Source organism: Bos indicus x Bos taurus, chromosome 4 (genome assembly GCF_003369695.1).
Source record: "Bos indicus x Bos taurus breed Angus x Brahman F1 hybrid chromosome 4, Bos_hybrid_MaternalHap_v2.0, whole genome shotgun sequence".
Taxonomy (NCBI): Eukaryota; Metazoa; Chordata; class Mammalia; order Artiodactyla; family Bovidae; genus Bos; species Bos indicus x Bos taurus.
Window position 1 is genome coordinate 20266915 of NC_040079.1, and position 22315 is coordinate 20289229.

Consider the following 22315-nt stretch of genomic DNA (forward strand, 5'->3'; position numbering starts at 1 on the left):
GATCTAAGATCCCTCTACTTCTAAAATTTCCACCGTCATTTAACTATGAAATGTTACGGGGGGACACCTGCACCTGCATTGTCCAGTCTGCTGGACTGCTTGTATCAACCCTGAAAGTTCCCAGGCTTTGTTAACTCTGAATCTGGTATATTTCTGCAGCCTTCCTCAGAGTCAGGCTGTAAGAGTGCACTTTCCTCTGCTACCAACATAACTTGACCTTTGCAATTTGTTCTTTCTAACTGGCCATGGCCTGAAAGATAAGATTGCAAGTCTTTTTAGCATTCTATGTTAAAGAAGAGTTAATCCAAGAAGGTCCCTGCCAGGAGTAAATCACCTCAATTCTAATTAAGATTCCTCACCAGCTCAGAGATGTTTCCAGCTTCTCCAAGGTTTACGACTGGGTTCAAGAGGCTAAAATTGCAAGAAGTCTAATCTTTGAATAAGCGAGGACTCACTGAGCTAAATCTGATTCTGAAATGGGTTTTTAACAATTGTTGTTTAGTGATGATGAAAGCTGGTCTCGACTTCTTTAAAATCTTTGAATAAGGGAGCCTACCTAGCAGTACAAGCTGCAGGATCTTTTGAAGAAATATCAGGATGAAGAAATATGTATTTATCATCAAAGAAAAGTCTCATTTTGCATCTTCACTCTCAGGCTCAGAAGACTAACCAGCCAGTCTCTCGTTCTCATTCCCCAGTTATACATTTTGTACACCCCCCAGATACAGATTCTGATATATACCTTTCCATTCAATTTCTTTCTAAGAACACATGTTCTCTTTGACATCATCACTCCACTTGTCTCTTTGTGGTCATCGGTGTCTCTGCTGCTCTGTCTTTGGGTCCGATTCTGATATCCCTATATCCATTCCTCAAGGCACGTCTTGATTTCTTCTGGCTAACCTCTCACTGTCTCTGCCTGGCTCTCTCTGATGCTCACTGTCTCCTTCAGGGATTGCTGCTAAGTCTGCTAAGTCACTACAGTCGTGTCCAACTCTGTGACTCCATAGACGGGAGCCCACCAGGCTCCCCTGTCCCTGGGATTCTCCAGGCAAGAACACTGGAGTGGGTTGCCATTTCCTTCTCCAATGCATGAAAGTGAAGTCGTTCAGTTGTGTCTGACTCTTAGCAACCCCACGGACTGCAGCCTACCAGGCTCCTCTGTCCATGGGATTTTCCAGGCAAGAGTACTGGAGTGGGGTGCCATTGCCTTCTCCACCTTCAGGGATTGCTGTCTGATTAAAACAAAGGCAAAACAAAGGTACAGACAAGTTAGGCATTGCCCAAAACTTAGATTAGCCTCACAGCCTACCTTCAGCGTTGGGGCTTTGCCTGCATGAGGGTTGGGGAGGGGGTCAGCTGAGGCCTCAGTCCCTGGACACTGCGTACTAATCTGACAGTCAGTCCTGCATCTGCTCTGGGGCTCCATGCCTATGAGAATGGATCTAAGAGCTTTCCTCTAGTCACCAAGCAGAAAGGCCCACACTTGGTGCCCTGAGCACCATGTGAGGACACACAGCTGCTCCCAAGGGCAGGAGATCCCTGAATAGGAGAGGGTTGTTCTCAGGACTGGTGATAGCAGTGGCAGTTCATTCATTCACCCTGCCACAAATAAATTAAAGGCACTTTTGTACTGATAAATCGGGTCCAAACTTATGTGGCAGTCAACTGAAAAAAAAAAAAAAAGGAACAAGAAGGACACAACCTTTTTAAAGACAAATGAAATTTTCATTTTTGTTACTAGATGTGTGCGTGTTCAGTCATTTCAGTCGTGTCTGACTCTTTGCGACCCTATAGACAGTAACCCTGCAGGCTCCTCTGTCCACGGGATTATCCAGGCAAGAATACTGAAGTGGGTTGCCATGCCTTCTTTCAGGGGATCTTCCCAACCCAAGGATCAAACCCACATCTCCTGCAGCTCCTGCATTTCAGGTGGATGCTTTACCACTGAGCCACCAGTGAAGCCAGTTATAGTAGACATTGAAACACTATTTTAGTCTTAATACAAATTGTTTACCCACAAAGAGTTTTACAGCAATGACTTCATTCATAAACAAAATCAAATATTCTTCTCAACACCACCACCCCAAATCGTGACTCTTTGCCTGGAGAGCAGTAAAGGAGTAGCCTGGACAGCAGTGGACTCTCCCATTTTGTCTCATGAATGCCACACTACACACTACAGTCACAACCAGACACATTTGTCATATTCACTCAAAGAATAATTCCGAGTGTGACATCAGTGGAAACTTGCCTGGACTCAATGGAACCCTTCTGCCATTTCTAGATGCTGGGTAATTGCAGCATCTAAAAATCTTGGAAGTTTCTTCTATAGTTGGCATTCTCATGGCTACCTCTGGTGTCCTCCCTCAAGGACACTGAAAAACATCTATAGGCTGAAACTTCCATTGCTGTGTCCTCTCACCTGGAATCTAACTAAAGGAGAATCACATAAGTAGTGAATCAGAAGATATTTCAGGGGCATGCGCAGGGCATGCATGCATGTTAAGTCTCTTCAGTTGTGTCTGACTCTTTGAGACTTCATGGACTGCAGCCCACCAGGCTCCTCTCCAGGCAAGAATACTGGAGTGGGTTGCCATGCCCTCCTCCAGGAGATCTTCTGGACCCAGGGATCGAATCCGCGTCTCTTGTGTCTCCTGCATTGGCAGGCAAATTCTTTACCGTTAGTGCCACCTGGGAAGCAGGGCACGGATCTAAAATTAAACGCTTGTAAAATGGTGCTCCTTACTTCCCTAACCCATTTTAATGTCTTTCTTTTTTTTTTTTTATTGTGGTTATAAAACATGTCATATGAAATTTACCATTCGAACCGAACCATTTCTAGGAATACAGTACAGAACATTTAGCTACATGCACACTGCTGTGTGAAAGATCTCTAGGACTTATTCATGTTGCAAAAACAATACCTATGAAACAACATTCCACTTTTCCCTCTCCTCCTGGCCCCTGGTAACTACCATTCAACTTTCTAATTGTTAGACTACTTTTGATGCCTCATATTAATGGAATTTGTCTTATATTTCTGAAGCAATGTGTAAAATTTCCTTAAGAAAATGTTTTGTCTGAAAAAATGCAAAGAGTCCTGAAGGTGAACTACTGATATGACTGTGTCACATAATTTTATTTAACAAATATTCACTTGCTCCTGCTGCTGCTGCTAAGTCGCTTCAGTCGTGTCTGACTCCGTGTGACCCCTTAGATGGCAGCCCACCAGGCTCCTCCGTCCATGGGATTTTCCAGGCAAGAGTACTGGAGTGGGTTGTCACTGCTTTCTCCGAATATTCACTTATGTTGTAATAAAATTCTCCAGGCAAAAACACTGGAGTGGGTTGTCACTGCTTTCTCCGAATATTCACTTATGTTGTAATAAAATTCTCCAGGCAAAAACACTGGAGTGGGTTGCCATTTCCTTCTGCAATGCATGAAAGGAAAAGTGAAAGTGAAGTCGTTCAGTCATGTCTGACTCTTAGAGACCCCATCGACTGCAGCCTACCAGGCTCCTCCGTCCATGGGATTTTCCAGGCAAGAGTACTGGAGTGGGTTGTCACTGCTTTCTCCGAATATTCACTTATGTTGTAATAAAAATGTCATGATCGAGTTTCCAGGCTCAGTGGAATCCTTGTTATCTCAGATTATCTCACCAAAGAATTTGAAGTGGCTCACGGGTTTAGCATTGAATGTTGACTTCCACAGCTGTCTGCATCCACTCTCTTTAATGTTTGCCACCAAAACATCACACACATGTCACTGTTCTTCCTGAGTTTCAAAATCATCACAAAAAATGAGGCTTGAATGTAGTAAATATGACAGTCAGTCTTTAATAAGCACTTAAAGAGATGAGTCATAGTAGCTCATCCTCCAGTGGCAAGACAATTTCAAACCAGGTCACCCACAGCTGCTCCTGCTTTAAGGGTCAAGAAGAACTGGTTTTCAAGACTCACCTTTCCAGATTCACTTCACCTTTAGCCTGGGGAGTGTTTTCAACTGGCATAGCTGCAGACCTTAGAATGCCATTTTTGGGTTCTGTGAATTCAAGAACATGAATTTCATAACCCTTGACTTCCCCACAGCACCTCTCAGATCAAGGCAATGCTGCCAAAGACCACCAATTATAAAAGTGTGGGTGCTTTCTCTCTCTCTTTCTTCCTTGCCCCATATCCACATGACCTTTCTGAGAAAAGAGAAACGCTTCTCTTCTTCTATAAGCAGCAGAAAGAGTCCAAAGTCTGCAAAGGCCCTATTCTTGAACCCATCCATTTTTTTCTGCCCTCCCACCTCCTCCTTGCACACCAGTCAAAGGAAGCCTTCGGCTTCTATTTTGGTAAAGAGCCTCAGAGAGAAGCATTTGAACACCTTCTCCAGCCAGAAGGACCATGGACGTCCTCCAAATGCCTCTGAAATAAAATTGGTGTCTAGACTTTTCCAGAGAGGCAGTACCCTTCCCACTCTCCCTAAAAGGTCTGTGGTCTTTCTGAGAGGCTAACGTCCTCTGCTGACTCAGATGCTTTGTATTAACCTGGGCACTGAAGTAAATGGTCTTTGCCACCAGGGAAGTCTGAAAGACTTAATGTTGTACAGTGGTGGTGGTGGGTGGTTTAGTTGTTAAATTGTGTCAGACTCTTTGCGACCTCGTGGACTGTAGCCGGCCAGGCTCCTCCTGGAATTCTCCAGGCAAGAATACTGCAGTGGGTTGCTATGCCCTCCTCCAGGGGATCTTCCCAGCCCAGGGATCAAACTCGCGTTTCCTGCATCTTCTCCGTTTCAGGCACATTCTTTACCACTGAGCCACCAGAGAAGCCTCTTGATGTTGTATCCTCTGGGGCAAATGTCTCCAGGGTTGATGTTTCATTTTCTCCCTGCTACCAGACATATCTTCCTGAGGACTAGGTCAGCAAGTGGCCCTCAAAGAGAAAGCTCAGTGTCTTATGCTTTGGATCGTTAAAGCAGTGTGTTGGGAGGTGGGATTATGTTTACCGTGATGGTCATCACTCCGGCCCCTAGGATGTTTGAGGAACAAAAATAAGCTTTGCAAGTTTCTTGGGTTCTGCGGAATCAGCAGGCCCCTGCTGGGACCAATCCCGAACCACCTTTGGAAGAGATACTGACTCATTCTTTCCAACGTGCTGATTGGCTGCGATGAATGGGCGTGGCTACCGCCTCTGTCCCGCTTCCCATAGGTGAAGGAGTGTTAAGGTGGGCCTCTAGCAGGATTTTGTCCCGTGACGGAAAAAGGAATGTCTTGGGGACTTTTTTTTTTTTCCTGCTCTGGAGGCCCAGGCTCAAGGCAAATTTATAATGGGAAACCAATTAGAAGGAAAGAAGTCTGAACAGAGTTAAGGTGCCAGGTCCTGGGAGAAGAGACCAGCATGCTCTGCTGACAACCCTGGGGGTTTGTTTTAAGGGAAGTGGGGCGGGGACGACTAGACTTTTTAAGGGAAGGGGGCACAGCCGGCTCAGGTAGAAAGTGAAGATGGTACTGCCCAAAGCAGGCCATCAGTGAGAAGAATGATGGAGGGCGCCACAGACTCTTGGCATCTTTTATTTTTTCGAAGCTTTTAAATGACTTCGAGGCCAGACAGCTGCAGCAGAGGTGTACTCTTGATCGATTAAGGGGGCTTTTGCTAAGCTGTAGAATAAAGTGACTCCATTACTGATCTAGCAAAGGGAGCGAGCCACTATGGTCCCGTGGGTCATGCTTTCCTGCTTCCTTTTTGCTGGGCATGAGGCTATGCTCACCAATCCCACCTAAAACCGGAGGCGAGGAGCCAGGCTTTTGGTGTAGACAGGGGCTCTACCTGCCTTCCTGTTCTGCCCATAAAACGAAAGAGGACTCTTGGAAGCCGAGAAAGGTTGGAGAAGTCTTTCTGGACGGAGGCGAGCGTCGCCAAGCAGCACAGCACTTGGCTGGCGCGGGCTCCGAGGGGCGGAGGTCCAGGATGGGCTTGCTGAAGGGACTTCTCGGAGCCAGGAAGCTGCTGCTCGTCATCCTCGTGCCGCTCCTGCTGCTGCCCCTGCCCATGCTCCACCCCAGCAGTGTGAGTACCGGCCCGTCCCCTCCGGGGGCCAGGGGGTCAGCTGGGAGGTCAGAGGGGAGGTCGCTGGAGGGAAGAGGGGCTCTCAGTGCAGAGTTCAGCATGCTCTTCTGTCGGTGTCAAGAAGTGGAAATGCTTTCCTGGAGGAGGCTCACATGCTTTCTGCCCCAAAACTGCCATTTTCAATCCCCAGTTCCCCCAATCTTATGGCCCCCAACCGGGAGTGAGATAAGAAGAGGGGGTGGGTCATTGGCTGAAGTGGCCCGTCAGTGGGCTAGGTGAACACCGATAAGGATGCTCTGGACAGCGGTGTTTGCCAGGAGTCAACATGTGACCATGGCATGAGAGAGCGACTGGACATGCAGGAAGATCTCCCCATAGAGGAGGGGGCAGGGAGGGAGGGGATTGTGGACCCCAGCCTGGCGTGTGCTGGGGAGCAGTCCCCAGCCGGGCTCTTGTCCATCGAGCCAGGGTCCTTGGGTGACCCACAGTGGGCTCTAATAACCACGATTGGAAACTTAGTAAGTTCCTCCTGAACTTTAAGTTGAAAGTGGAACCTGGCTGCCTGCCCTGGCCCCATGCATATGGCCCTTTGATTATCTGTATCCTCTCTGTTTCCTTCTCTGAGCGGTGGAAGGAGAGACAACAAATGACTTGATTTAGAAAAAAAAAAAGAGTAAGAGCCCGCAGCTCTAGACAGTGACCGAATTTTTTTGTCCAGGTTGGTGTGAGCCGAAGACCCAGAGCTTCCCTTTCTTTCTTTTCTCTGGCTCCTTTTCTCCTCCTCCCCCGCCTCTCCTCCCCATCCCTCCTCCTGCGTCCCTCCTCCTCTCCCTCCTTGTGTTCCCTCTCTTCCTCCTTGGCCTTCTCCTCCTCCCAGTGTCTTTACCCCTTTCCCCAGCTGGCACTACCCTTGAGACTTTAGGAAAAATAAGCCAAGAAAGGTTAATCATGTTTGTGGGAGGGGAAGGGCTGTCTTTCCATTCAGCTCCCTGAGTAACTTAGTAACCAAAAGTAATTACAAAGTTAGAGGGGATTAGGACTGTTTCTTAAAAACAAACTGGTTTAAATCTTCAGTAGAACAAATACCTCAGAGTGCCAGGGAGCCGCTGATGAAAGCCGGGCTGGGATTAGCAGACAGTGATTGGTGCTGACAGTTTTCCTGGCTGACATACTAGTCTGCTTTTGGCTTTGTCCCCATAGGGTGATTTTCATTTCTGTCCATATTGTTGTTTTGTTTTACTCAATGTCAGATGGATTTAGGGAATGCCAGCCAAGTGGCACCCACTCTTCTCCATGGCAGCATCAGGCACCCCCATCCCCCACCCCACAATTTTCCTAAGTCAGCTCTGTCTCTGGGGACCATGACTGCAGAGCGGTGTTGCCATTTCATTCTGGGAGCCTGTCTTTGAGCTTCTCGGTTAACAATGCCTAGTGAGAAGAACCCATGAGAAGAAAAAGAACAGAAAAACAAATCATTGAAGAAGGCAAAATCATCCATAAATTTTGACAGAAGAGGGATGTTGTGGGGGGAGAAAAGAGAAGAGAAAAGGAAGGAAAGGTGAGCCTCTGCTCTGTTGGGGTCTATACATAATTTTTGAATAGGTTTTTAAAGATGGACTCACTAAGATCAAGAGGCACTTGACTTAAGCCCTTCACTGACTTATCGCCTTCTGTCCAACTGAGTTTCACCTTAGGGTAGGGACAGCCACACTGGTGACATTTGGTGGGGGGTGGAGGGGAGGGGAGAGAAAATTCTCTGTCACAAGGGAAGGACCATGCTGGTTACTGTAGGATGTTCAGCAGCATTCCTGGTCACTGCCTGGTAGGTGCCAGTGCAGCCCCTGCCATTGTGATGGCCAGAGATGCTTCCAGATGCTTACAACATCCCCTGGGGGCCAAAATCACCCCCAGATGAGAATCAGTACCTTCAGAAAATGGGCTTCCCTGGTGGTCCATTGGTGAAGAATCCACCTGCCAATGCAGGAGACATGAGTTCGGTCTCTGGTCCAGGAAGATCCGTTGGAGAAGGGAATGGCAACCCACTCCAGTATTGTTGCCTGGACAGAGGAGACTGGTGGGCTATAGTCCATGGGGTCGCAAAGAGTCAGATACAACTAAGGGGTTAAATAACAGCAGAGCTTCCCAGTCTGTGATAACGGGGTTGGGAGGGTAGATGATTCGAACCCCCTACAACCTTTGGGACCGCCAGGTGGAACCTGGGTGGACCAAGCCCTCAGAGGTGAATGCAGCCTGCTTGCCACTCTCCCCTGCGTGGCCCGCAGCGGCGATTCCTCCGTGGGTCACAGTGTCGGTAAGATGCTACTTCTCTCTGCAAGGAGGAGGCACATCACAGAGGATGCGGTCACAGCACCCACAGCTGGCACAGGCCACCGCAGAGACTGGCTCCCGTCACTTCAGCCCCCTTGCCTCACACTTACATTCTGATATTTAATCCTTGAGATTCCTAAACGGCCTTGTTTTCTCTGGACTGGAGCTGAGAGGAGTGACCTAGGCAGAAGGTCCTGGCCTGTAGTTCTCATGGTCCTTCAAGGGACAAGCCACAGCTACATTTTGGGAAGGATTAGAAGGACCTCCCAATTTTTCTTGCCCAGCTCCCTAGAGCCAGAGGCCCAGACTTGGACCCCTGTATGACAGAAGAGGAAGTGGAGGCCGGGGCAGGGGTGCATCCATAGCTAAGCCCAGCTTCAGCGTCCCAGTGGGATAAAAGTTATACCCAACTCCGAGACTAAATTCTCAAAAGCCCTTGCAATCATTTATGACACCAAATAACCAGACCTCAAGCTCCTTCCAGTGGGGTTTCATCGAGGTGGTCGAACTGTGGGGAAAGCAGCAGATGCAAGCACCAGTTGGCAGCAGAGTCAGGAAGCATCTGCTGTGGGGAGACCCACTTTTGAACTCACTCCCTTGTTTGTAAACAGGAGCCAAGAAGAACTGACAACACTATCTCTTAAAGGCACTGCGTGAATACATACCAATACATACTTGCTGACCAGGGGCAGTGATAAGGGGCTGGGGGCTTCCAGAACATTTTCTTCAGCAGATAAGAGAGACCTGCTAGCCAGCAGAAGAGCCCAGTTCAGTTCACCCAACACGAACTAAGTAACCTGCTGGACCCCGGGCCAGATGCAGGGAACCAGAATACAGAGTGTTCTGGGTTATCGCATATAAGCTTTCTTGCTGAATTTGAAATGGTTGAGAAGAAGCAAAAGGAAATTTATGTGAATTCCATGAATGAACTGAGTGTGAAATGGAAAGGTTATCTGAAGGTGGTCCCTTACCCATTCTTCTAATGAAAGTTAGAAAACTCTAAGGAAAGTTCAGATAAAAATGATGGTGGGAGGGCTTCCCAGGTGGCACTAGTGGTGAAGAACCTGCCTGCCAAAGCAGGAGACATGGGTTCAATCCCTGGGTCCGGAAGATCCCCTGGAGGAGGATGTGGCAACTCCAGTATTCTTGCCTGGAGAATCCCATGGACGGAGGAGCCTGGTGGGCTACAGTCCATAGGGTCACAAAGAGTTGAACACAATTGAGTGACTGAGTGCAAAAAGAGAAAATGCTTGTGAATATGAATATAAAAATACATAGAAAATAAAAACAAAAAGCTATTTTAAAAAATTGATGGCAGGAGAAACTTCCCTCGTGGTCCAGTGGATAAGACTTCTTGATTCCAGTGCAGGGGGCACATGTTTGATCTCTGGTTGGGGAAGTAAGATCCCACGTGCCGTGTGACACAGTTAAAAAAAAAAACGATGGTAGTTTATCCTGTTCTTAATACTGCTGAATGAAGGTGGCTTGGTCACTTCCTCCAGTAACCTGTTCTAATTCCTAACCGTAGTTACAATCAAAAAGTTTACCTTGGCTTATCTAAATTCTCCTAATTCAAACCAAAATGCTTGGTAGAAGGAAATAGCACTCTTGCATGCTCTCTCTCTCTGTGCCGCCCTCCCTACCCCTGCTTCATTCCTGGACCTGTAATGATGAAGCCATAAGGACTGAAGTTTCTTCAGAAGGAATAAGGGCTTCTCAGAGAGAGAAAGACATTCTGTTTCCTTTTCATCAACTAGAATCAACACCTGCCATTCCGTTTCTTTCCCAGAAAGGAAACGGGAATGAGTGAGCTCAGGTGGGCTGAAGAACTTTGAACCCCTTTAGGTATTTTTATTTCTGCAATAAAGGGAGCATGTCTCTAAGTTGCATTCTTTTTCAAAGGGAGCCTTTCCTTCCCCCACCCCCGCCAGTATTAGTTCTGTTGTCTTATCAGCACTTCCAAAAGTTTTAACTTCTCTCTGATCTTCTGGCCCCAGAGGAAACCTCAGTGGGAGCCCCAGTCAACAATTGCTGGGCCCAGTTCCCATTTCTCAAACCCCAGCCCTCTAATCCATGCATATCAGGAGGGAGCAAGGTCCCATCCAGCCAGGCTGGATTAATCTCCCCTGACGCCCCTCACTGATCACAGCGACCTTTTGTAACTTTTGTGTCAGAGTCTGAGGACACTTGTTCTGAACCCAAGGGAGAGATAAACAGAACAAGGTTTATCAGGTTCCTTGATCGCCAGCCAGCCTCAGGGGAGGTCAGACCTAAGCCCAGATGGTTTCGAACTAGGTATAAACAGAGGAATCCACAGCCAGCTTGAATCTTCTACTCAGGGCCCTCCAGAGTCCATGGTTAAGGCCTTTAAACAGAAACCTTTCCCACCACCATTAATCAGCACCATTCCTGGTAACCAGCCTCACTGGAGCTCTAATTTTTTTATAAGAATATTATACTTTATTATTATTATTATTCTGTGCACCCCAAGGCTGTTCAAATAACAAAGCGGGTGGGCTGGGAAAAACCCTGGTAAATTTCCAGGCCCTCCTTTCCAGGCAGAGAGCAGTCCTATTCCCTTTGTCAGAAGGATGTTTCCATGTGTATCAGGCAAGCAGAATAAAGTCCCAGACTGGTTAGGGCACTGGTTCTCAACAAGGACAATTCCCCCCTTCTCCCACAGCCAAGGGACATCTGGAATGTCTAGAGACATCTTTAGGTTTCCCGGGTGGCTCAGCAGCAAAGACTCCACCTGCAATGCAGGAGATGCAGGTTCAATTGTGGGTCAGGAAGATCCCCTGGAGGAGGGCATGGCAACCCACTCCAGTGTTCTTGCCTGGAGAATCCCATGGACATAGGAGCCTGGTGTGCTACTGAGCACACACACACATTTTTGGTTGTCACAACTGCGGAGGTACTGCTGACATCTGGTGGGTGGAGGCCAAGGATGCTGCTAAATGGTTTACGAGGCACAGGACAGTTCCCCACCCCCACCCTCGCCCCCCAGCCAGGAGTGATCCCGCTTCACATGGCCCAGTTTCAGAATTCACACGTGAACCAGTTACACAAATCGATCTTTGCCTTCAGCCACCCCAAGAACTTCTAGCATCGGATCAACTTGACACCAAAACATTCCGTATGAACTCCTTTATGATATACCTTTATGATATACGATCTTGGATCTGGACACTGCAGTTAATTTCTGTCCCTACCTGCTCAGTTTCAGGGACAAATAGAGCCGTGATAGCATGACTGTCCAGTGGCCTCCCTGTGGCAAACTCATGCAAACCACATGCCAGACATCAGTCTCCCCAAGGAGCAGCCATACCTTCACCCACCAAAATATGATGGCACATGCCCACCAAACTGCTGCCCTGGTGGCTCATTGGTAAAGAATCCACCTGACCGTGCGGGAGATGCGGGTTCAATCCCTGAGTCGGACAGATCCTCTGGAGAAAAAAATGGCAACCTACTCCAGTATTCTTGCCTGGGAAATCTCATGAACAGAGGGGGCTGGCGGGCTACGGTCCATGGGGTCACAAAGAATCGGACGTGACTTAGTGACTGAACAACAACCCAGCAAACTCCTCTGCCACGTCTAGCTTTGCCCCCACCCCCAGGGCTGTGTGCCAGCGCCTGTGGTGACGTCTGTGTGACTGCTGCCTTTGCCCTGGCTCTCTTTTGGATTCTCGGTGGCAATGCTGTCTCTAACCACCCACTTTCCTCCCCTTCCAGGAGGCCTCATGTGCTTATGTGTTGATCGTGACCGCCGTGTACTGGGTGTCCGAGGCAGTGCCTCTTGGAGCTGCAGCCCTGGTGCCTGCCTTCCTCTACCCGTTCTTCGGAGTCCTGCGATCCAGCGAGGTTAGACCACTGGTGGCCCCTGCCTGGTCCCTGCCGGGCCAGTGAGAGAGGGCTGGAGGTGAAGGGAGACTCACAGAGCGTTGACGAGGGGCTTCTCTCACCCTCTGGACCAGCCCATTAGCACTAAGCCTTTGCACCCGCTGTTCTGGACCCCGTGCTCCTTTCCTTCAACCCATGACCTGCACCTCCCTCGAACTGCCGCTTTCAGGAAGCCTTTTGGATCCAAATGCTCCTTCAACCCGAGAACCTTTAGGAACCATGTGATTGGCACATTCAGCCAGATTGCTCCCCATTCCTTTCTCTGTCTTTCGATTGTCCCTTTAGACTCTAAACACTCAAAAGAGGAGTCAGGTCTTGGGTCTTTGGAATCTCATGATAAAGTTGAGCCTCTGTGGAGCAGGGGCTCAATAAATGCTTACCGACAGAGAAACTTACCGTGTTTCCCTGAGGCCTGACAATGTCTTCATTCACTTCCTCTAAAAAACATGTCTCCCCCTTCTTCCCCAATTCAGGATTACCGCATATTCTTTCCTTGACTGCTGTCTACCTAGACTCTGCCCTCTGTTCACTCTCTCTGGCATTCTGACAGAAATTGTCAACAGGAAGCCCTGAGTGGTGCCAAATTTGAGGGCAAACAGTTAAGCCTCCCACAAATAGGAAAGAAGAATATCACAGCCAGACACCAAGAGCAAGATGAAGAACGGTCCTCATTCATTAACACCTGGTTCCATTTGGACTATCTCGTTATAGCACCTGGTCCCTTCTTAGGGTTTCTGAAGAAGGCTGAATGTAGAGGTTAGTTAAGGACAGAGGCTCAGAAGAAAAGAGGAAAGGGACCTATTGTTTGAATGCCCGCTAAGACTCAGGCACAACCCCAGAAGTACTATATTAGTTAATACTCCCAAGAGCTCTACCAGGTAGACATTACTATTTCCATTCTACAGAATGAGGAAAGATGTTCAGAGTTAAGATCACATAGTAGGAAATAGCAGAATTGGATTCAAACGCATACCTATTAGATTTCAGTCTATGTACTTGCTTACTGTACCATCAGGAAAATACCCCATTATTACATAGCTGCATGGTGGGTTACTACTAAGAACTGTGTAACTCTTCACTTGTGTGATATGAGGAAGGAACAGTGAACCTGGGTCCATAAGATGCCTTAACCATGGATAACAACTTTTTGTGAAAGTTCAAAGATAAAATTAGGCCCCCCCTAATTGCAGTTAGTCACATCCTGTAGGAGACCTGGGTTCAATCCCCGGGTCAGGAAGATCCCCTGGAGAAGGGACTGGCAACCTACTCCAGTATTCTTGCCTAAAAAATCCCATGGACAGAGGAGCCTGGCGGGCTACATTACATGGGGTCACGAAGAGTCAGACACAACAGAGCGATGAACTAATTGCTGTGAAGTCACTCAGTCGTGTCTGACCTTCACGACCCCATGGACTGTAGCCCACCAGGCTCTTCTGTCCATGGGATTCTCCAGGCAAGAATACTGGAATGGGTTGCCATTTCCTTCTCCAGGGGATCTTCCCAGCCCAGGGATCGAACCCAGGTCTCCCACATTGCAGGCAGAGGCTTTAACCTCTGAGCCACCAGGGAAGCCCCAACTAATTGCTGTACCTGACTACAAATTAACATGTCCTTCTACTGGATGGACTCAACTGGCCAGTTTTTGTTTGGCTTTTTTTGGTTTGCAACATTTTGGTTTAGAGGTGGTTAGTACCTGGAAAATCCCATGGACGGAGGAGCCTGGTGGGCTGCAGTACATGGGGTCGCTGAGGGTCGGACACGACTGAGCGACTTCCCTTTCACTTTTCACTTTCATGCATTGGAGGAGGAAATGGCAACCCACTCCAGTATTCTTGCCTGGAGAATCCCAGGGACGGCGGAGCCTGGTGGGCTGCCATCTATGGGGTCGCACAGAGTCGGACACGACTGAAGTGACTTAGCAGCAGCAGCAGCAGCACATTAGTTTGTTTGTTGGTTGGCATTTAGTAGTCGTAACAGCTTCAGACTCTCCAAAAAGGATACGATCCCCCAAACGCTCAGCAGTGCTTTTATTCCTGAACTGGGTCTAACACCAGTATCCTGGGACCCACATAAAACTCGCCTGGGACCTGAAGCACTAGCCAGTCTCTCCAATTGTCCCCCTTCCTTTGTGGAAAGAGAACAGGTAGCTCAGGTCTGTATGCATGCCTAAAAGAACAAGCATCAGTATTACTTTCCTTAAGAGAAAAGTATGAACTTGTCTGGCAGGTTTCTCTTCAAAATTGTGACAGCAAAAGCCAATGAGCCAAAAAAAAAAAAAAAAAAAAAAAGCCAATGAGTCAGAAGGTGAAAATAGAGAGCAGAGAAAAAAAGTTATAGAAAGAATTGAAATTTAAGTAACATTTTAAAAGTGAGCTAACTATTCATTAAAAAACTAATATCTTTTTATTTCACTACAGGCAGCCCAAAAGCCAACAGCATGCTTCAACCTTAAAGTAGATGATGTCTTTACTTCTCCAAGGGCTTCCTGCAGCAGGATCCTACAGACTGGTGGGCCAATCAGCCCCTCCACACACTAGGGATGTTGCTAGGCAACAGTTCATCCTAGAGTCTGCCCACCTCACCAGTAGGAAGGCTCAACCCATAAGGAGTCTAGGGAGGCAGTTGTTTTCAAAGGCAACGGCACTTTGTAAGGAGAAAAAGAAGACTGTCTGGGAGAGATTAGGTGTTGTTATTGCTGGAGCTGGAGGTGGAAAACACTGGAAGAGCCAGGGAGCCAGTTTTATCATTTGAGGTGAAAAATTCTACCCCATTGGCCTGATAAAGTGGCTTTGGTTGGTGATGATATTTAACAGCTGGGCTCCAGGGTGCAGTTTAGACCAAATATAATCTGTTTAGTTAGCCTTTTAAACTCAGATTAGAGGAAATGCCAATTGGGTAGAGGACATGGGTGACAGCCCTGTGTGTGAGCCTGTTGACTTTGCAGACAGAGAACATATCTATTCCTCAGCCATTGACTTCTCTCCCATACCAGCACGTGTTTTAGTTTTCTGGGGAAAATGAGGTGGGAGTCTAAGGAACTCCCTTCTTCAGATACAGCATCCATTTGTCACTCCCTAAACCCACCTGTCGGAGAAGGCAATGGCACCCCACTCCAGTACTCTTGCCTGGAAAATCCCATGGACGGAGGAGCCTGGTAGGCTGCAGTCCATGGGGTCGCTAAGAGCCAGACATGACTGAGTGACTTCCCTTTCACTTTTCACTTTCATGCATTGGAGAAGGAAATGGCAACCCACTCCAGTGTTCTTGCCTGGAGAATCCCAGGGACGGGGGAGCCTGGTGGGCTGCCGTCTATGGGGTCGCACAGAGTCGGACACGACTGAAGTGACTTAGCAGCAGCAGCAGCAGCAGCAAACCCACCTGTGCTTTCCCAGCCCCTTGCCAGGACTCAGGCCACTCTCTTCCACCTTGGAAAGTTCTCTCCAATCCTTTAAGCTTTTAAAATCCTAGGCAGTTACCCTGTTGCATGAAGCCTTTCCAAAAACTTCCCAACGCTAAATGTGTTGGTCCCTTCCTTTGGACCGCCCTGATGTCTTTGTCCTTTGATTTGTTTAGTTGGAGTATAATTGCTTTACAAAGTTGTGTTAGTTTCTGCTGTACAACAACAGCAAAGGATGCAAATAACAACACACACACACACACACACACACATATACATATATGTATATATATATCTCCTCTCCCCCTTGAACCTCCCTCCCACCCCTCCAGGTCGTCACAGGGCACCGCGCTAGTCCCTGTGGTTTGCGGTAGCTTCCCACTGGCTATCTCCTTTACACATGGCAGTGTATATATGTTAATGCTACACTCTCGTCCCTCACTGTGTCCAAATGTCCGTTCTCTACATGTGTCTCTATCCCTGCCCTGCAAATAGGTTCATCTGTGCTATCTGTCCCTTAAATGGTACAGGAGAACATCAGATTAAAACCTTGCCGTAGACGTATCGTCTCTCCACGCAGCTGCACACCTTCTATGTCCTCTCTCCACCCAGCTTCACCCCTTCTAGGATTTACAATGTCTTTTACATCCAGTCCACTCTCACGCCAGCCTCAGTTAACGTTTCTCCACTGCGGTGTTCTTGGTGGCGTGTGTCAGTAGTGTATTCTCCATGTGAAGGAAGGTGAGTGAATAGGATCAGTGTGACCCTGAATCTGTGGCTTCTGTCTCTCAGGTTATTCAGTCAACATTCAGAAAAATATTTTTTTCTGAGTGCTGTACTTACTGTGTGCACTGTGGGATGTTACAGATACCTTGCAGGTGACAAAACATGAAAAAGAAATCTATTTTTGCCCTCTTGAATCTCATAGCCAATGCTTTGGGTTTCCCACTGGGGCTGGATATGTGCATATAAGTGGCTAAATTTTACAGTGATGGATTGTCAGTCTGCCGGTTAAGAGGTCGTTGTGCAAAGCTTAGATTGTCCTCTCTCAGCTGAACTCAGGTGCCGAAAAGAGATAGAAATGGCTCCTGACCTTGAGAAGTTTCTGTTCTAGTAGAGAGAAAGTATAAACCACATGGAGTAACACAGAAGACTCTATGCAGTATGCAGCTATTATTGGCATTGCAGAGGATTTACACAATTTCCTATGAGAGAATGTTCTAGATAAATGAAATTTACCCTATCAAGTGCCCAAAATGTATACTGACTGCTTTTTGATTGAGGTCTTTCCATAAAGCTTTACAATTTCCCTGGTCTTTTAAACAGAAGTTGCTGAACATAAATTAACTTTTCCTTTGGAGCCTTCAGTATTTCCAGGGATAAAAATTTCTCAATCAGAGGAGCCCGTGTGGGCCAGATAATAGCACAGTTGAGTAGCTTGAGTACTGGTTGAATAGCTGAACCTAAAGGATCTTTCATAACATGTTGGCATGGTGCTGGAGAGACAACACAAATGAAAATATGAAAGGCATGTTACTGGTATTGCAGATGACTCAAAGCTGGATGGACCAGCTAATGTACAGCGACAGAATCAATGCTGCCAGGAAGAGGCAATGGACTGGGACAGGCAAAACGAAGTGTAATAAGGATGAATGTCAGCAGTTTGTGTGAAAAAGACCCTTGGCTTTCAGCTGAGTACAGACTCGGTGTAAGCTTTCCATCCAAGGTGGCTGCCAAAATGCAGAGGTCCTTTACATGCAGTATCTCTTAATGGGCTTCCCTGGTGGCCCAGTCAGTAAATAATCCACTTGCAATACAGGACACCCTGGTTTGATCCCTGGGTCAGGAAGAACCATGGAAGAGGGAAATGGCAACCCACTTCAGTATTCTTGCCTGGGAAATCCTGTGGTCAGAGGAGCCTATCTTTTAATCCTCTATAAAGTGACTATTATGTTCGCTGTCCAGGGCAGTAAATTCTGGATAAGTTGCTCATTCAGAGGTGGGTACCCGAGATGTCTAAAATCTAGCTGAGTCATATGAGAAAGGAAGAGAAGCCTCGAGAAGGGCATGAACTGTGGCTTGTGCAGCTCAACACACCAAACTCAGAGGGGCCAAACCAGAACCAGAGGCAAAGCACCATAAGGAAGAGTCCCCTCTTTGGGAGGGAAGACTCTGAAATGGGGACCCCATGTGGTCCTGTTGTTCCTGTCCCTAGAAGCACAAGCTGGATGACTGAATCAGGAACATTAGAGGTAGACTCCATTCCGTGGGTGAGGGCCTGGGCTCTAAGGGCCCTTTGACTTTAGGATTCTATCAAGCATATAAGCACCAGCCACTGCTCCCCTTTGCTGGTGCCCAGAGCTCAGTTCTGTATTTCAGATTTGTTTTTAGGCGTGTTTTTTTTGTTTTGCTTGCATTGTGACTCTCATTACTATCATCATATCTGCCTTGAAAGTCCTCTAAGCCCTTCTAATGTATTACAGTAGCTGGGAACAGTACCTGTGTCAATCAAGTGAGCTGAGAGTCACTGTTTATAGGAGAATGGCATAGAGGTGGGGGCCCAGGGGTGCTCTGGGGAACTAAATGGCATGGTTTGAATACTGAGGCTTGGAAAGAGTCTCAGGGGTGCCCAGGGTCAGGAACTATTTCTGGTAGTGATTACACCTGCTGTCTACCCACCAAACACATGTGCACGCACGTGCGCACTCACACACACACCCCCTCTGCTGTCTCAGTGGCCTACACTGCAGGCCTCTAGCAACTCCCATTTAGATTCTAGCTCCTGCCAGGGCCAGAGAAGAGGCAAGGCAGCTCCAGCTGTAAAAACAAAACAGCCTCTACAGCCAAGTGGTGCTAGAGTCTGATATCCTGAAATCTGCTTCCCTATTGGCTTCTGATCTTTCTGACCCACTGATTCCTGACGGGTGCCCAGACCCTGACTGTTCGTTTAAATCTGGGGGCATTTCATATGCCACTCTCTACTCTGTCTTTCTGGCCTCTGCTTACTATAGAGGCTGACACCCTCGCCCCCTTGACCTTCCACCCTATGCCCTCCCCCCAACATATACAAGCCCGTGAGGATAAACTGAGCATCTGTGCCCAGGCACCTGCCTGAATCCAGGCTGCCCATCACCCACAGCCATGCAGATACCGCCCAGAGCTGAGCCCATGCCCAGGCCACAAGGGGGGCCCAAACCCAGGAACCTACAGATCTTGCAGCCCTTTGAGGCCAACCCAGTGTTTCCACAGGAAGAGCAGAAACTGGGGGCACCTGGTAAGTCAGCACTTCTAAGCTCTGCAGGAGTTGGACTGACTTCCGGCCAGGTCAGCACCCATCTGGGTCTCTCTGCTTTAACCTTCTCTACGGTAGGGTTTGCAAGGCATGTTTTTTTAAGCAACAAAACCTTTTTTTGAAACTAAATCTCAATATATGAAACTGATGGAAGAGGAAGTCCTACTCTGATTGGTCATGAGGGCTCAGAGCCCTGGCTGCCTGGGCCCTGCCAGCTGCAACAGCTTATGGACACCCCATTCCCACAGCAGCCCCTGAGGTTTCAGGGGCAGCGAGTGGTTTGCAAACCTCTGTCCTCAGGGAATACAGACAGGTGGTTAGGAGGGTGTCTGAGCTTGCACAGACTTAACCAGTAGAATCAGCATTCCTGCCCCCAGGGAAGGGCAGAGAGGCAGCTACACTGGACACAGCTTCTTTGCCAGGGAGATGGTTGGGATGGTGTCGTGAAGTCTCCAGCTCTGACGGGCTTAGCTCAGTGCTGAGGGGGACCTGCCCAGGATCCCATCCTGGACTCACTGCAAATTGTTCAGATGAACCAAAAGGGCCTCAGTATAGGCCCATCTCCAGCGACCACCACCCATCTTCTGAGGGACTGCCACCTTCCCAACACGTGACAAGGGTCACCACCAGCTGACCTCCAAGCAGAGCCTGGGTGTGTGCAGCCAACAGCAGGGTGCTGACCGGCTGCATTTCTGACAGTACCCATGCAATGCCACCCATGTCCATGTCAGGACACAGTCAGATCCACACATCTGGCCAGCCTCTGACTGTCACCACCATGAGCAGGGACAGTGGAAACATGGCAAGGGTCAGGATCCAAGTTGGGAGCAAGGTAGATCTGAGTTTGAATCCAGTTTTGTCACTAACTAGTCTTGAGCAAATTGTGTGTTGGCTGAAATAAAAGTTGCAAGTTAAGTTTTATTTGGGTACCTTACTGAGGACTATGGCCTGGGAGACAGCCTGGGTTACTGAGGAACTGCTCCAAAGAGCTGAGGCAGGAGCCAGGAAATATATGAATTTATTTTTCTGGGAAAAAAACATGTAGTCAAACATCAGAAGACTACTGCTAATCACAACAGACATCTCCAGTTAATGATTTTAGTGTTTTTCTATTTATGAGAAGATATAAGAATCTGGAGCCATTGAAATGATTCCTTAGATATCCATCTTAACTATTTAGGGCCAATACCCAAAGTATAGAGGCTTCCTGTTTTTCTCCATCCTGCATTCCCCTCAGGGTGCATGACTGCAGGAGCTAAGGGCTTGATCCTTATAGAACTGGAATGGGCAACATTCTTTTCTTTCCCTGTAACCTCTCTAAACTGTAACCATTTTACTCACCTGGAAAATCAGAACGATAGAAGTACCTGCCTCATGGGGAGCTGTGAGGATGTTAAAAGCTTTCTGAGTGAGAAAGTGCCCATCAGAGTGCCCAGCTCATCTTCACGAATGATTGGTTGGTCCATCTCTGTCTTTCTTCCTGACGATGCCCTTGATGATGTTCTTAGTGAGAAAAGCACTGAACCAAGATCAACATCCAGATTTCTATTCTCCTCAGACTTCTATGATTAAAGCCACAACTGCCCTCTTCCTATTAAAAAACAACAGCAACAACTTTGTAAAAACAATTAAAACCTGACATATCTAGAGAGCAATAAATAATCCCACGACCAAAGAGAGTGATGTTTTTAAAAGCTCGTCACTAAGAGATGTCACCTGTAATTCACTAACAATGAACTAGTTCATTAATAGACTGCGTTGCTCAGCACTTAGGTCTTTGTGCCTCTCAGTCCAGGCTGGGTTAGAAAACGCTAGAGATGTCCTCACCCTTCACTTAAGAAAGTTTGGAAGAATCTTTTTCTTTGAGATCCACCTTGCTCCTTCTTATTTCATTTCTTCCTCTACATGGTCATGCTGGCATACCTGATTCTCATCTTTTCACTTCTTTTAACAATAATAATGGGCCTTTTCTGAGGACTTCCTATATGCCAGGCCTGTCTTGAATCATTTTACTTAAGGCACACATAGGATGGATTCAAAGTGTTGTGTATTACTACATAACCCAGACGAGGATATCTGGGTTCAATGTTTGGTCCCAGACCATCTGTGGGAGCAGGCATTTGAACCCAGGTCATCTAAACTTCAGAGCCTGAGCTTGCTATCCTCTGCTCCACCTTTTCAAAGCCGTCTCTTCGAGCCCATCTCTTCTTAAACACTGTCCGGAAATACCTCTGCTCTCCAAGCCCAGGGTTTTGGCACACCGAGAAAAACCACAGAGCAGAAAAGCAGTAAAGGCAATAACACTGCCAACATAAATGTCACAGAATCCACGCACTCTAGCCACGGGAGGAGCTCTCATCTCAGAATCTAATTTTTCTTTGCAAATAGTTCTAACAATTTCTGTTATCTGGTTTCCCAACTCACAGAATATTAGTCTTGGAAATTAGATAGTGGGGAAAGGAAGGCTCATGGCAAATGTGAGGATGCAACACGTTTTAGAAAATGATTAAAATAATCCTTAAGAATCCTGGAACTCCCAGAGGGGTTCTGAATAACCAAGGTTTTATTGTAAAAGAAAAATCAGTGGGCTAGAAAACTAACCGACACCATCACCAGACAGGTTTTACTTATTGTGCCTCAGCCTTCTCTGTGTGCTAATGTCCACGGACCTGGACAGCAGGGCCACTGAGTAACAGAACCACCAGGAACCCCAGCTGTCAAGGTGGCAGGCCAGGCTAGCTGGTGTGCACGTGTCATTTCATCTTCACAACAGCTTTACAAAAGACTGGGAGTCATATAGTCCTCATTTATTTTTTTAGATGAGAGAAATGAAGCCCAGAGAGGTTGAATAACTTCCCCAGGGTCACACAGCCAAGTCCTGGCTGACGCCAGAGCCCTCGCTCTTCCCCACTTGACGGTACTATCTCGTGATCACAGACCACACCCAGGCTAAATCACCAAGCACGTGGCATCACTCACAAAGGGGAGGGGGATGTCTGAACAGACCTGAGCTCACCAAACACCACATGAGAAAACAGCACAGTTGCTCTCTAAACAACTAACAGCTATCCCGCTAAAGCTGAGCCTGGGGCTGCCATTGGACCAGGCCCAGGTATTTGGGGCCGGCGTCAGGACTGGGATTGTGAATAAAGATAAGGAATGTGGGCTGGCCCATGCTGTCTGGGGGACCAAGAATTTCCCCTGGGGTTGAATTAGATGAGTGGTTTCCAGTTGGCTATCATGAATGGCATGTCGCATGGTAGCTTTAGATTCAGAGGGACCTGGATTGATATCTCGACTCCACCCCTCACATCGGGGACCCGGAACCTCTTTCCTAAC

At 47.7% G+C, this 22315-nt stretch overlaps 1 protein-coding gene across 1 annotated transcript in view; it reads left to right on the plus strand.

Moving 5' to 3' along the window:
• The first annotated feature begins 5235 nt into the window (after positions 1 to 5235).
• The window catches only part of SLC13A4 (solute carrier family 13 member 4), a 42454-nt gene continuing 25374 nt past the window's right edge, over positions 5236 to 22315 (plus strand). Inside the window, exons 1-2 of the mRNA XM_027538905.1 lie at positions 5236 to 6056; positions 12120 to 12248. Coding sequence (XP_027394706.1) covers positions 5742 to 6056; positions 12120 to 12248 — 444 coding nt within the window. The 5' untranslated portion in view covers positions 5236 to 5741. The remainder of the gene's footprint in view (positions 6057 to 12119; positions 12249 to 22315) is intronic.